A 16087-nucleotide genomic window follows, 5' to 3' on the forward strand; every position below is an offset into this window, starting at 1 on the left:
ACTGTATATATATATATATATATATATATATATATATATATATCTCTCTCTCTCTCTCTCTCTCTCTCTCTCTCTCTCTCTCTCTCTCTCTCTCTCTCTCTCTCTCTCTCTCTCTCTCTCTCTCTCTCTCTCTCTCTCTCTCTCTCTCTCTCTCTCTCTCTCTCTCTCTCACTCTCTCTCTCCCCCCCCCCCCCCCCCAAGGTAACAGGCAATTGAAACTAAAAGGCCCCAGGGGCCATCTTGCCTTCTATCAGGAATCCACTGATTCCTATGTCAGGGCCTGGGTATCCCAAAATGCAGGATACTCAGAGCTCCTGTCACATCGGGCTTTTCAAATAAAACCCACAAACGCCAACAGGCCATTGAAATGCAGAAAATCCTTTTCGTAGAACACCAGGAACTTCCCCCAGCCATACCGATGGATAAAAACGACCCTTTGGTCCATCATCCAAATCTATTATTTTTCGAAAAAGTGACCCTTGAAGAGGTACTAGAGGTTATGCACAAACTTAGGCCATCTTCTTGTCAGGGAGATATGTTCCCTGCCAATCTATTCAAGGAGTATGCTGAACCCTTATCTCCTTGTGTAGTTCAATTCGTCAACCAATCGTTCGAAGAAGCTCATGTCCCTGCAAACCTCAAGGAAGCCTGGATTACTCCGCTCCTGAAAAAGGAAAACCTAGATCCAACAATACCGGGTAATTACAGGCCAATAACTAATGTGCCGTTCTTACTCAAAATTATTGAAAAGATCATTTACATCCAGTACCAGAGGTTTGTAGACATTAACAAACTGCTAGCAAGTGAACAATCTGGATTTAGAGCCAAACATGGGACGGAGACTGCACTTTTGGATCTTCAGGCTAATATCGCTAATATCATCGAAAAAGGAAATCCGGCTCAATTGATGCTGCTTGATCTTTCCTCTGCATTTGATCTCATAGATCATGATCTCCTGGCTGAGAGACTAAGACCAACGGGTCAATGCTCTTCATCAGCCATAAACTAGTTGAAGTCCTTCTTGGGCCCAAGAATGGGCGCGGTAGTAAAAGGCAACTATAGTTCTCAGAAAACATTTGCTCACATGTGGCGTCCCGCAAGGTTCGTGTTTATCACTGTTACTCTTTAACATATTCTCCAAACTTTTATGCGATATGCTTAAAACCATGGGTGTCCAGTTTACAAATTACGCCGATGACACCCAACTGGTCTTTGAACTGACAGGATCATACGAAAGGGATGTGTTGAGAGTTAATGAGGTGTTTAATGCCATACAAAAATGGATGGCCAATAACTCCCTTTCCCTTAACGAGGCTAAAACCGAACTACTCATCCTTGGTACACCTCATAAAGTAGGCAAGCTAAAACAACAATTTAAAAAATTTAAGATTAATGACAGCTTCATTGAAGTATCAGAGCATGTGAAGACGTTGGGAATCTTCATGGACTCTCATCTCTCGTATAATAGACATGTCTCTTATCTAAGATCTTCATGTGCATTCTACACAAATCTTATCTGGCAAATACATCCTTTCCTATCTGAGAAAAACCTAGCCCTGATTGCAGGAGCAATAATTAATTCCAAGCTGGACTATTGCAATAGCCTCTTAATGGGCACATCTAAAGGTAACATCATACAAAATGGCGCAGTAAGGGCTGTATTTGGATTAAATAGATGGGATAAAATCTCCAAAACCAGAAGAAAACTTCACTGGCTTCCGGTACAACAGCGCATAAAATTCAAGTGCTCAGTTAAGATCTATAAGTGCCTGGTGGGGTGTGCCCCTACCTATCTCTCCAAGAGATTAATCAAGGCACCAGTACGCAGAAATCTTCGATCCAACAGCAATAACAACCTACAGCACCAACAGAAAACATTGACCAAAATTGGCGGTACCAACTTTGTTTTCTGGGCCCCCACGATTTGGAATACTCTACCCTCTGGGATCAAAGAAAGTTGTCTCCCTCCCCACCAACTACTCAAAACACATCTTTTCGATGAAGAGTAAACCTTCCCAGCTCCGTCCGTCTCACGGAGGCTTGACTCCTTTTTTGCTCCATGTTGTCTGTCTTTGTGAGCGCCTTGATGCCCATGGGCGATGGGGCGCTGTATAAAAACAAAAATAGATAGATCAGCATGAAGCTGCCACCAGCCCATACCCTGCTCTGTGGGCAACACACTGGTGCCCAAAAACATACACTAGGGCTATAGTGTTGTACCCCCTCCCATGGGTGCCTTAAAGGCATCCCAAGGGTCTCTGTTCACCACAACCAGAAAGAAGAAAAAGCTACACTGCCAGGGTTCCCAACTGGGCTCCTGTGCAGAAAATGACACAGAACGCACATGATATGGGAGTACAGGACAAGGACAGGGAGGCCCTGTCCCTCCAATGCATTTCCAGCATCACAGTCACCACTTTTCCATCTCAGTACCCAGACTTTCTAGACCTTTCCCGCCAACAAAAAGCATTACTATTGCTGCCTTAACGGTTTTACAACTGTTCAATTGACTTAAAGCCTGGGGTAAGCATACCAGATGGTAAGATCTACTCTCTAACCAAACCTGAAAAAGGTGGTCTTCGGAAATGACTGCAAGATTTTCTAAAACAAGGCTTCATGCTTCCCGATCAATCACCCGTCTGTGCTTCTCACTTCGTCATATGGGAAAAGGCAGTCTGTGGCCTTGTCTGGCCCAATGCAAATTAAACGACTTAACCAGTAAAAAATAAACGCACACTGTCCTCAACACCTCCCTCCCCCATCCCTCCAACTTTCATATCCATAATGGAACAACTACATGGATCCACAATCTGCTCCAAATCCAGAAAGGGGATGAGTGCAAACATGCCATTTCAAACACCACACAGCATAACAATTTATCTTGTCATCCCCCTGGCTTTGTGATGCCCCAAATATATTCCAGCAGTTTCTTAAATTGTTCGAGACTTATTTAAAATACATTGTCTGTTCAGACGTCATCCTTGTTTGCTCACAGAATATCCTTGATCAAGTGCACCATATCCAGCAGGTGTTAGGAATTCTCTGAGAAAAAGACTTGGCAACAAAACTGCTAAAGTGAGTTTTCCATTAGACAGAAATCTAGTTCCTGAGATATGTCTTGATGCCCAAGGGCATCACTATGTGTACTGCCAAAATAAGTCATCCTTGCGTGGCCTAAATCCAAGTCTATGAAGGAGCTCCAACTGTTTCTATTTTTCTGAAACATTTACCCTGCTTCATATCCAACGTCTTAGAGATTGTCCAGCCATGACTAGAAAGCACCCTCTATAATGGCAATACCCTTAAAATAGTCTCCACTACCAATCTAGTTATGGCACTCACTTCACCGGGCCTGCCTTTCCCACTGTAAACAGATGCTTTTGATACTGCCTGTGGGAACAATCCTGCTATAAGAAGTCCCTGCAAACCATCAGAAACGTCCTTTATTTGTAGAAAATGTACGGTGTAGAGACATCTGTTAGACGGTTCAATGCATGCTGTCCAAGTCCATGCCAGCCATCACAACCTCCAATGCCTACTTCCTCTGCACTGCACCGATCGGGTGCATGCTGTTTTGGCTCTCTAGGTGGACGCGTTTTTTAAAATATTTTTTTCTTTTTGCCATTTAGATTTTGTCACAACCTATTTATTATTTCAGTAAGCAGAACACCGTAGTAGATGGATTGTTTTGTCTCTAAAAGTCCTGCTCTTACAAGCCAAGTCACCCCTAGTATTCGAGCTATAACAGCTTTTAGCTGGCCTTTACGGTGACATTTTGCAAAATTTAGAGTCCTCTTGGAATTCTGAATCACCAATACAAGAGTATCAAAGATTTCCATCTTGCTTCACCACCATCAATGGATCGTTTTCGTCATTCTTGGCGGTACTGCTTGGAACAATGGCATTCTACTGTTTTTCTCTGGTTTTCTCTCCCTTCACCTTGTACAGCATTACTTTTGGTTGCCCAATCTTATTGCTAGTAACCAACAACAAATCCCCAACTTGCTGTCTGTGCTATGAATAGCATCTAGCGTGAGAACAACCCTTCGACAACCTACCGCCATTGGACTCCTGTCGAGCCGTGGTCTGTGGTTTCTATTGATTACGACTTGGATCTTCCCTATCGCCATCTTCTGCTGTTCAGACTGGTGTCCTAGTAATAATAGGCTTCACTATCAAAATGGCTCATCGTATTCCCTTTACTCTCTTCAGACTTCTACATACACTGCTCAGATGTCAACACACTGCTCAGATGTCATTACAGCATGTGTAACCATTCATGGCCTTACAGAAAGGTTGGTAGACGACAGAGGTCTGCAGTCACCATCTGTTTCTGGAGAGCCATGTGCAATCCTCTTTCCATCAAGCCTGCCCAGTCATTAGCATAACATCCCTAGACCAATGGACTAACAGAAAGATCTGACTTTTCTACTGTCCCACTGATGCAAGACTCTTCCCCCTTTTCTACATTCCTTCTACTGCAAGCCCTCTCCCACTCTTATGTGCTCCCTGCACACCTCCACTAGAAAGCAGTCTACCTAAATAAGTCCCCAAAACCGGACTGTGTGTGCTGGACGTGAAGTCTGTCCTTTGTGAGTGCATGGCCATTTCCTGCTGTGCCGTATTATGGGTGCCGGTGTGAAGAAGTGTTTCAGGGATGCAAATGAAGGATGCAACTAGCCCTTTCATCTGCGTCAATGGCACTCTGTGATAAGGACCACCATTCATGTTGTACTCTATAATCTCTTAGAAGGCTCTCTCATCCTCTCTATGGCATTCTGCAACATTAAGTGTGCTGCACGGCCCTCAAAATGATGCTCTTACTACTGCAAATAGGTAAACCTGCACCAGTGTCACTTGTGCATCTGATCTCATTCCTGCTCTTCCAGACTAATACTGACTGGAAGTGGATGCACATTGCAGCCCCTCTCAAACCACAACAATATGCAAAACTAGGATGGAAATCAGTCTTACAAGTGAACTCTTCCGAGGTTCCCATACGGAAAGATTAGGACGTTCAATAAATAGTCCGATTTGTGGTTTGGTCACTATATGTAGGTTTCTATAAATGTGTTAGATTATTGAAGGTATTAATGCATAGCCTGGTATTTGTTTAGTCAACATTTGATAGCCATTCTGTTTGAGAAATATATTTTAATTCACTTCAATTAGACTTAATGGCAATTATGTTGGAAATGATTATGCAAAACCATCAACGAGGATGCCTCTTTTTCTCTTTCAGTTGTGGCGTTTATCCTGGCCATAGTAATGGGCGTGAGGTATCGCAGGTCAAGGAAAGTGATGCCAGCCGGCATCATCGCTGGGTTAAGGTTAGTATGCTTGAGGAAATAGTGTTCCATCTTCAATGCACTGTTGAGCTTGCTGTGCTTCCAGGACAGTTCCAAAAGTAGGAAAATATAATCCACAGAACTCCAAAACGGAGTGCACCTCTTGCAGGAAAAAACACAAAATGTATTCATACATCACGGCCGGGCAGAGGAACATAGCCAAATTCACACGCCCACAGCGGGCTGAACATTTTATAGCCACGAAAAAAACATTAACATATTGCAAAAGAAATGTAACAAAAACATCCTAAAATTATCATTCGCTCGTCCTCACCAGTCCGCTAAACGAAACTATACATTGTTAAAAAATTATTTGCAATTACTATTTCGTAACAAAAACGAACACTACCCACTGTGACTGGTTAGAAATGTGAGGCGGACAACTTTGTAAAGAGTTTTCAGCTTTTGGCATTTTTATTAAATAAAACCGGTTCACTGTCCCTACCCCAACAAGGATTTCCCTGCCTAGAACAAACTGAGGGGAACCCCCAACACTAAGCAAAAAGGAATGATATGGCAACTTATTCAACAAATATATATAATATATGACCTGCTTCACAAGGTGATCAATGTATCTTGTCGTGGTCTTGGCGAACTCCCGTCCCCAGATCCAAAAAGTATTTTCTCCACAGTTCAAAGGAAAGCACAGGAAAATCTGTTTTAACACAAAGTTCCAGTATACGTTTTAAGGTCTTGTATTTAAAGTCACACATTTCTGTTGCTTCAATAAAGTATCTTGACAAAGTCATACATTCTCACTCCTCCTGGAATAAGAATTCTTTCACAATTTTGCCAACAAGAAATAGTTTGGTCAGGACGGTTCACCACAATTGTAACTGCAGAAATAGTTGTAACTCTTCTTCAACTAGCTTTCACAATTCTTCCCCAAGTCACAACTCAACATGTTGTTTTCTATTAGTAACACTCTTTAGCACCAGCACCTTTTACTACATGGTTAACCCTTTCACCAGGTTTCTACTGGGCAATCACTTCTTGCCCTACGGGGACACTCACCTGCCAGTCTACTTCAACTCCAAAACAGAAAAGTGCTTCAATGGTAATTTCAGATTAGAATAAAAATTACTTCAATAGTCTTCTTTGGTATCACAATGTTAGCAGCTTTCAGGGAATAGGACATTAACATTCACCCATACTAGGACATTGTTATGATATGATATGATATGGCATTTGTAACGCGCCTATACACAGGTGTTTCAAGGCGCGACGAGGCAGGGAGGGGAGGAAACAAGGGGAAACAGACAACGATCCTACTAGGCCAGGTGTCATTCAGATCGCGCAAGTGCAAGGGTGGGGGAGGGGGAAAAGTGCAAGGGGAACGGGAGGGGGGGGTCGGGGGAGTGCAGTAAAGGTAAGTGGCGTAAAGTAATAAATAAATAGGGCCAACTGGTGGCAAGTGCAAGGTAAGTGCAGAACAAGTGCTGGAAAAGGGGGGGGCTGTAGGGATACAGAGACAGTCCCGCAGTGCAGAGGGGTTCCAGGGCATCCGTGCAAGTGGAGAGTGGCTGGGCCCAGGACCGAGGCCGTTAAGAGTGGTCCAGTTGCAGAATCAGTGCAGTATCAGTGAGGAATAATCAGTGAGGAATAATTGGCTGTTCAGCAGGGGAGAGGGAGAGAGAAAGCAGAGGCAAAGAGGAAGGTTTTGAGGTGCTTCCGGAACCGGAGATGGTTCTCCTCAAGTTTCAGGGAGGCAGGAAGGCTGTTCCAGAGGGAGGCCCCTACCGCGGAGAGAGATCTACCCCCAGCTCGTTGCTTCGAGAAGCGGCTGACCCTGAGGGAGTTGGAGGCGGATGAGCGAAGGGCTCGGGAAGGAAGATATTTGGGAAGAGAGAGTTGAAGGTATATAGGACCAAGGCCCCAGAAGGCCTTGTGGACAATGCAGAGGGTTTTGAACTTTATCCTCGCAGCTACTGGGAGCCAGTGTAGAGATTTCAGTCCTGGAGAGATACGGTCCCTGGGCTTGAGGCCAAGGACAAGTCTCGCAGTTCTGTTCTGTATGAGTTGCAGAGGGCGGAGAGTGGAGGCAGGCAGAATGAGGTAGAGGCTGTTACAGTAATCCAGCTTCGAGAGAACCAGGGCTCGGGAGGCAGTGAGCTTCTGGGGGAAGGAGAGGAAGGGAAGAATACCTCTGAGGAGGTGCAGCTGGTAGTGTGACTTCTTAGCGACGTCAGAAATATGAGGAGAGAAGGAGAGTGTGGAGTCGAAGATGACCCCAAGGTTTTTTGCATTGCAGGTAGGAGCAGGGAGGGGGCCAAGGGAGGCAGGCCAGAGAGCTGAAGGGAAGGAGGGAGTGGGTGTACCGATGAGTAGGATCTCAGTCTTACTGGCATTAAGGCAGAGGTAATTTGCGGCACACCATTCCTGGATAGCAGACAGACAGTCAGAGATGAGGGAAGGAAAGGGGGAGGCTGAGGGTAGCCTGAAAATGAGCTGGGTATCGTCCGCATAGCACTGGAAATTAGGGCAGAGAGCGGCGATGCAGTGGGCAAGGAGTGCCGTATACTGGTTGAACAGCCAGGGAGAGAGATTTGATCCCTCGGGGACACCACAGGTGGAGAAAAAGATGTCGGAGAGGAAGGACCCCAGTTGGACCTGGGAGGGTCGATTTGAAAGGAAAGAGGTCAGCCACGCCAGAGCCTGACCAGTGATACCCAGGTTTTCACGGAGACGGATGAGCAGGATGTTAGGACAACTATGCTCATCTCCTTCTGTTTGGTAACTTCTGTTAGACTGATATTGCCTATTCTGCTGGCTTGTGTATTGGTGGTATGTCTGAGATTCTAATAAGACCTCCCCACCGGGCTGTTGGTATTTGTTCAAACTTGCATATTCAGTTCAAGGCTTCTTCTGATTTAAAATCAGCCACTTTTGTGCATTTTCAACAGTTCTGTGTTCGTAATGCTTACTAGCTTGTTTTTGTAAGTTTTCAATAGATCTGTATTTGTAACACTTGTTCACCTGCTTTTCACTCGCTCGCGAATAAACCCTGCCTGCGCGGAACACGCGGCGTGCACCGGAGTCACTCGTTCCTCTCAGACTCACCAGGTAAGTCGCTTCCAGGTGGTCTGCTTATTGTTTGCAGGACTGCTGGGCCCGTGGCTTCTCCCGCCCAGGCACACACTCTCTCTTCAGTCGCTGGCACTTCCGCCACACTGGTCTGGAGTCGCACCGACTCCCGAGAGTCTCTGGTGCAACCCAGCCACCTGAGACCTCTCGACTGCTTGCACTACGTCTGTTTCCTGCTGCACAACCTCCTCACAACGCAGTTTCACAGTTTCATAGGGTACGTGTTTCTTCTCCATGCTTCCCGCTGTGCACCCTCTGCAGTTTGGAGGTTTAGAGGCATATAGACCCTTTCAGGACCTGACTTGGTCCCGGAGGCTCCTTGCTCCTCTACTACTTCTGTCCACTGCATGTAAGGTTCACACTGCCTTCTACAATACTGCTTTCTCTGTTTCTGCTTCTTAACCTGTACCTGAGGTGAGTTACAGGTGGGGGTGGTGTAGGGGGGGGGGCTTTTAAGCTGTTTAAGCTCCCTCGGGTGTAGGTCATTTTTACTATTTAGCTGACCACTCCTGCATTTTTGTTACTCTGTATGCCTCTTCCCAGTACTGGGGGAATTATGGGACTTGAAGTCCCTAATCTTTGTTGTCTTAACTTCTACCTTGCAATAAGCCATCAAGAGACTAGGGTCTCGGGAGAAGTTAAACTGGAGAATGTCCCCGCCTCCGCAGAACACCACCCCCCAGGGTCGGGTCAGGAAGCGTATGCCTTCCACTGGCCACATGAGGAAGGGCCCAGGTCGTTTTGGGTGGAATCACTGCTGATTCATCAACATTATCTAACGCCCCCTTCCCCCTCCCCCCGGTCAGCAGAAAATGCACCAATCCCATCTGTGGGAATATTTTGATAAAGGGTTTCATTCCAATTGGACAATGCTACCTCAGACAACTGAGACTGCAACGTCACACCGAAATTGACCAATGCGCTGCAAACCAACATGTCACACACCTCACATTCATTTCCTATTCCCACTTTCTGCACCTGCTCATTATGTAGCTGCTCATCTCGATGCATGTTGTTAACCCCGGTACACCATGTTCAAGTAACCTCCCTGCAATGAATGGCCTTCTAGAAAAAACACAACCGGTCCACTGCTGAGCACTGCTCCTGGACCATAATATCTGCTAATGTCTGCATATTATTCAGCCCATTTCACACCGTGGCTACCTAAGAACTAGTTCCACCCCTCACTGTGGTCTTCACAAACATTAAGTATTCTTTCCCTATATGATGAGGCAACGTTTGCTGTCTTGGACTGGGCCTTCATCCCTTGAGAAATGCTACCCTTGCAATAATAAGTTGGCAACTATCTCATATCCCACCCGCCCTGCCCTTGAGTGGTCATCCTGCTTGTAGGCAGGACAAAATTCACTCATCTGCTCCGAACTAACAATTATGTGCTAAAACTCTGTAATGGCAGCTCTGCCACTCTGGCCGAGGCCTACTTAAAAATGCCAAAACTCTTGTTCATTATAACTAATATCCCTACAGGCACAATGCACAATAATGCAGTGCTACAGTTTACACATTATGCACTCTTAAAAACTGCAGAGGGCAAAAAGTGTATGTTTTCACCATGAAAACATATATACCTTGATTAACTATGTGTACTTGTGTCAGATGGTGAGTGTGTAACTGTACGTGCTATGCACCTATCACGTAAACTGAAAATGTAGTGCCATGAGCTTGATTGTGGGCAAATGCGCTACACAATGTTGTGTTTTCTGTGAAGTATTATGCATGCGCGAATGTGGTGCCATGCACCATGTATTTTTTGTCAGTCATGTCGTGGATGCAAAGTGTAGTAAGTATGTTGGCATGCAGTGTGCTGCATGCCGTTCGCAGACATCAGACAATGTGCTACATGAAAAATAATATTCTGTCCCCTCTATGTGAGGTGCAGTGCATGCAAGGAATACAATGTTATGTGCCGCAATGCTGGGAAAAAGCAAAGCCACAATGCAACAATTGTCAGTTATGTAAAATAAGCTACTGTGCGCTATATTGTACCACATTTTAGCTACTAACCTTAAATTATCAGCACTGCTACTGTCCTCATGGAAACGTGGCCATTAAGTCACTGCCGGGGTTCTGATGCCCTGCAAGATGACCTTTCTCAGATGATACTTGTGCTCACGTGGTGGGCTGTGCACCTGCATCTGAACACGCCCGCCTTTTATTACATCGTAACAAACAACAACTCCTTCCCACCTTTATTTATATTATTTATTGTTCACTTATTTGCTGCTTATGCAGCAAGCAAATACTGTTTCAAAGCGCCCACAGGGCAACGGGGAGGGTACAGGGGATGAAAGACGATGTAATACAACAATGATAAATAATTAATTAAATACAACAACATAAGAGACAAAGAGACAGTGGGGAGGGGACGACAAACCTACTATGCCTTGTGAGTGTTCAGAACGTGCAAGTGCGGAGGGGAGGGGGGCATGGGCTAGGTGCTCTGGTGCTCATGGAGAGCAGCAGGTGAGTGCAAAGAAGATAAAAGGTAAGAGCAACCTCCTGTGGGGAGGGAGAGCCTAAGAAAGTGCAGAGGATAGACAGCGGCTGGGATAAGATGTGGGAGATCAGGTGTAACGCTCACCTGATTCCCACGGAGGCGCTGGTCTAGGCAGGAAGGAGTCTATGACTCGAAAAGTGATGTGCAGGACTCGATTGGCTTCTAGGGGCTGAGCCTCTTCGCACTGTGTGTCGAACTCGAAGGGTGAGATTTCTTAGATAGGTGAATGCTGGGCTCTCCATCTGCATCTGGTGCAGGGTGCCGTTGCCAGTTCCTTCACTGGGTGAAACGTAGGCCTCTTAACATCAGAGGATCGCAACCGCCGTTAACAGCACGAGCGGTGAGTTTCCGGACACCTTTTAGTCCATATAGTCTTTAGGTGCGTGGACACGTAAGTATTGAACAGGGCTCGGAATAATGCTTTGTTCTATTTGTTTTGCAGGGCTCTAGCGTTAGAAGATGGAATGAAGAGAGCCAAAGCTGGAGCCAGAGCCTTGGAAAGAAGCGCTTGGAAATGCGTGAGTAAATGCAAGCGCTTTAACTGTCTCTTTCCTTCACAGCTGTGAGTTCGTGCTGAAGAGGTGATGGAAAATGCCAGAGTAGTTGCAGGCGCTCTATTGTGGAGAGCGCGATGGGCGTAAGTAAAGACCTGTCTAATGTCTCTTCTTTTGTCTTTCAGATGCTGGGTTGCAGTGTTGAAAACATCCGGAATTCGCGGATTGCCGGTAAGTAATAACTATGCTTTTGTCTCCACAGGCGGAGGTGCAGCGTGAAGAAATGGTCGCTGCCGATGGACCAGGTAAGGAATGCGTTGCATGTGAAGTCGTCGTGCTAACCTGTTGTTTCTTGTCTTTTACAGGCGCTGCTGAACACTGGATACTGGAATGGTAAGTATTGTTCTTGCAGGTACAGGATCGGAAGAAGAAAAGCTGGAACAGACTCGGTGAGCGTTCTGCTGCAGATGCAGAATAACGCGAAGCACGCTTCATCAATCGGGTGTGGTTTAAATAGCCTAGGAGTGATGAGGCGTCTTCCTCCACGGCCCCGCCTAGGTAAGAAAAGAGTTCCTGTTCCAGAAGAGTTCCAGTGTTGTATCCAGGGCGTGGAGCTTGCCCCACCCAGGTAAGAAAATAGTTCCGGCTTACAGAGGATTCCTATGTAGCTGGTAAGTAAGCAGCATGGTCTGCTGCAGGTAAGTCCACCCAAGCATCTTCACACATATTATGAGCCCGGCGCTTCCAGTGCCGGGACCGATGGCTTTGATGAGCCTGGTGCCACCGGCGCCAGGACAAGGTCCAAAAGGTCCCAGTAGGGACCGGCTGGTGCCTAGGCTTAGGATTAGGGGCCTGCTTCCAAGGACGTTGGGCTGGTCCTGGCTCCTTGGAAGCAGTGATCATGACATCAGGGCCCCGAGGATACATAAGGGCCCTGCACACCAGTCAATCAATTGTGCTATTAGCAGCCGAGAGAAGGGGTGAAGGAAGAGGTAAAGGGGAAGGTCTTGAGGCTTTTACGGAACTTGAGCAGGACCTTTCCTTAAGACGAAGACAGAGGCTGTTCCAAAGAAGGGAGCCCGCTGAGGAAAGTGATCGACCACATGCTCTCGGTTTAGCAAACCGCTTAACACGCAAGGTGCTGGTGCCAGAGGAACGCAGGTGTCTAGAGGGATTTGAATTTAATCTGTGCTGCGATCGGGAGCCAGTGCAGACTTTGTAGGGCAGGAGATATGCGGCCCCTGGCGACTCAACCTTATTCACCCACATTTTATGAACCTCCTAGCTATAGCCGTCCTGCGCACATTCCTCTGGGTTCCTAGGAAGGATAATAAAGTCCCCTTCCCCAAAGCAACTCACCCAGTACATATCCTAGTTCTCAGGATCCGGTGGTTCTGAAAATTGTACCTCTGGGAAATCAGTAACCTTCTACCCCAACTATTTCTTCCAACCCCCATTGATATCTCCTTCACCACCCCATTTCCCATTCCCTTCACTTGTAGAGAGAACATCCTTCCCCTCTTTTTCCCTAATCTCCTCCCTACTATTTCCCCCAATTTCCCCTGAGTCCTCGCACAGCAACCCAACACTACTTGGGCGGTGCAGAGAACGATGAGCACCACTATGAGGACAGGGATCAATACCTTCAGAATCTGAGATAACTACTTGGGCAGCGATGGAAAAAATGTCCTTCATACCAATCTTCTTTGACCCTGCTCGATTCTTCTTCCATTTCCGTGTATAACATAGCTGTGGTCAAGCTACCATTCTGTTCATCGTTGGCTGGTGTCTGGGTACAACAACTTGCGCCAAGTTTCGTGCACAGCTCCCCCCCCTTCATAGATCTCATCCGTTATAAGGCACACCTGTTTTGCAGGGTCATCAATCTCACCGCCCCAAATTCCTCTCTTATAGGATTGATCCCCCTCTCTGTTGCATTAGCTAGCTGCAACATCTCACAGCATATAATTGGGAGCCATTTTGCGTTTGCAGCTGCTTGAAAACCTGGTGCTAAAACAGATGCAAAAAACATAGTTGAAGAAAACAATCAGAACTCGGTCGGAATCTCATGCAACAAATCCAACAATTTCCGAGATGTGTCATTATTCTCTTCTTTTCCTTCTTTTAATCACATTAGGGAAACCTCCTTCTTTGTTCACCATCCAAGCACCAGCATAGCTATAATTCCTAAAGTTACCCAAGGTGGGAGTGTCCATGCCTAGCATTCGATAGTATGTCTAGGTTGCGAGCGTCCAATATTTTCCTTGAAAGGTGAGCACGCTTTATCCAAATATTCTACAAAATAAGGTGCATCAATCAACAGTTCAGAAACAGTATGGGCATTAAAAGGGGCAACATCTGAGTGGGGGACAACCAGGGCTGGTGTGTGTAGGACAACAAGGGAACATGAGCTGGCCCAATGTGGTGGCAACTATAGGTAGGCATTGGACCCACTGGCCCATCGCCATCTAGCCACTATGAAACGCAAGTGCAGAGTTGCTGAATGGATGTGGCAGACCTCGGGCTCGTCCTCTGACAAACTGGTCTGCCGCCTATTCCAAAGGCAATACTGCCTCTCTATCAGCTCCAAGAAAAGGGCCCACGTCCAGGCTCGCAACTCTGGAGCCTCTAACAACACGACTGAACTCTTCCAAATCTGCAAGGAACTAGCCAATCCATCTGCAGTCTCCACCTCCTCTCTTCCTTCTCAGTCCCTCTGTACTGCACTGGCCCCCCATTTCACCTCTAAAACAGATGACATTCTGACCTCTCTCTCTTCATCCCCCCTCCTCCTTTTCTCCCCCTGCTTCCCTTGGCTTCTCTTCCACCCCCTCCCACTCTCTCCGCCTTCTCACTTATCACAACAGAGGAGATCTCTAGAGTAGTTAATTTTATGAAGCTCTCGTACAAACAAGTGTCTCCCTGTTCTTCCAGAACCATTAAGGACAGCATCTACTCACTTGCTCCGGCTCTTACTGACTTTTGCAACCACTCCCTAGCATCTGGCTCTTTTCCTTCTTATCTCAAGCACTCCCTTGTGCATCCCCTCCTAAGAAAGCCTTCAGCCGACCCCTCATGTCCGGCCAACTAGGCCCTACTTCTTTGGGAAACTCCTGGAGAAGTTGGTCATCCCCCAGTTGATCCAACACACTGAGCTTGTTGGTTGTTTACACGACAATCAATCTGGATTCCGAGCATCCAGAGGCACGGAATCTGCTCTCGTGAACACCTGTGAAGAACTGCTTGCAAATCTTGACTCAAACTCTCCTGCTGTTCTCATTCTCCCTTACCTCTCTCCCGCCTTTGACACAGTCAACCATGCCATCCTCATAAAGCGACTCCAAGATACTCTTGGTATCTCAGAACGAGTACTGGATTGGTTGACATACTTCCTCACTCACCACTCTTCCCAGGTTCTCCTGGCTCCTTCTCCTCCACCGCTCTACATGTGGTGTTCCCCAGGGCTCTATCTTCTTCCATTGGCTTTTCAACATCTACCTTGCACCTCTTGCTCACCTTATCTTCGCCTTCTCTCCTCATTTCCAGTGTTATGCAGATGACACACAACTCTTCTTCAAGCTCCCCTCCTCCATCATCCCTGACTGCTTGTCTGCTATTCAGCCTTGGTGCACCTCCAATGATCTGTCTTAATAACAGTACACCTGAGTCCAGTTTCCCTCCTGCACTCTGGCCGTCCTCTATGGGCTCACCGCCCTTTCCTTCCAGCGAGGCCAGATATCTTGGGGTAATCTTCGACTCCTCCCTCTCCTTTACTCCTCATATCTTGGACTTTGCCAAGAAGGCCCACATTCAACTTCACTTCCTTAAGGGCATTCTTCCTTTCCTCAGCTTCCCCTAGAAAGTCAATGTCTCTGGAGCTCTGGTCCTCTCCAGGCTATACTTCGGTAAATGCCTCTTCTTCAAACTGTCACTTTCTTCGATACGTCCTCTTCAAAAAACCCAGAATAGGGCTGCAAGACTTGTCCTTGGCCTCAAGCCTTCTGACTGTATCTCTCCTACTCTACAATCTCCCCACTGGCTCCTAGTTGCTGAAAGGATCAATTTCAAGACCCTCTGCATCATCCACAAGGCTGTCTGGGTCCTGGGACCACGCTACCTGCAACTCACTCCCACTAAATATTCTGCTTCCAAATCCCTTCAATCTTCTGGCTCCAACTCTCTGCTGATCAAATGTTTCTCCCAGCAAAGAGCTGGGGGTAGATCTCTCTCAGCTGGCTCCCCCCTATGGAACAGCCTCCCTCTCTCTCTTTTTAATGGTACCTCGTGTTCTGAAACACAGGGCATGTGAGTGGTTCTATTGTCAATGATGTTTTGTTGTCAGCAATCCCAAGTGTGAGCGTGCCCATTTTCCTCACATATCCTCAAACAGAATTTGTTAATGGAAGTCGACACTTCGTACTCCAACCCCACCAAAACTCCATTCGTCTCTAAAGAAGACCGCCCCTCCACATGCATTTGTAGCCTCTTCCTACAACGAGGTATGCATTGCCCTGACTCGTTCAGGCATGTAAGCGTGTGGTGCGTTGTGAATGTAATCTCCCCCCCCCCCCCTTGCGGAACCTCCCGCTCGTAGTGCAGCACTATGCCCATTGTTTGGGGATCCTCTGCCTTTGTTTTATCGT

General features: G+C 46.7%; 1 protein-coding gene across 1 annotated transcript in view; it reads left to right on the forward strand.

Annotated features, from left to right (window-relative positions):
* TMEM14A (transmembrane protein 14A) overlaps nt 1–16087 on the forward strand; it is a 322096-nt gene that overhangs the window by 211368 nt on the left and 94641 nt on the right. Inside the window, exon 4 of the mRNA XM_069606104.1 lies at nt 5243–5330. Coding sequence (XP_069462205.1) covers nt 5243–5330 — 88 coding nt within the window. The remainder of the gene's footprint in view (nt 1–5242; nt 5331–16087) is intronic.

Source organism: Ambystoma mexicanum, chromosome 4p (genome assembly GCF_040938575.1).
Source record: "Ambystoma mexicanum isolate Mex_15411 chromosome 4p, UKY_AmexF1_1, whole genome shotgun sequence".
NCBI classification, from domain to species: domain Eukaryota; kingdom Metazoa; phylum Chordata; class Amphibia; order Caudata; family Ambystomatidae; genus Ambystoma; species Ambystoma mexicanum.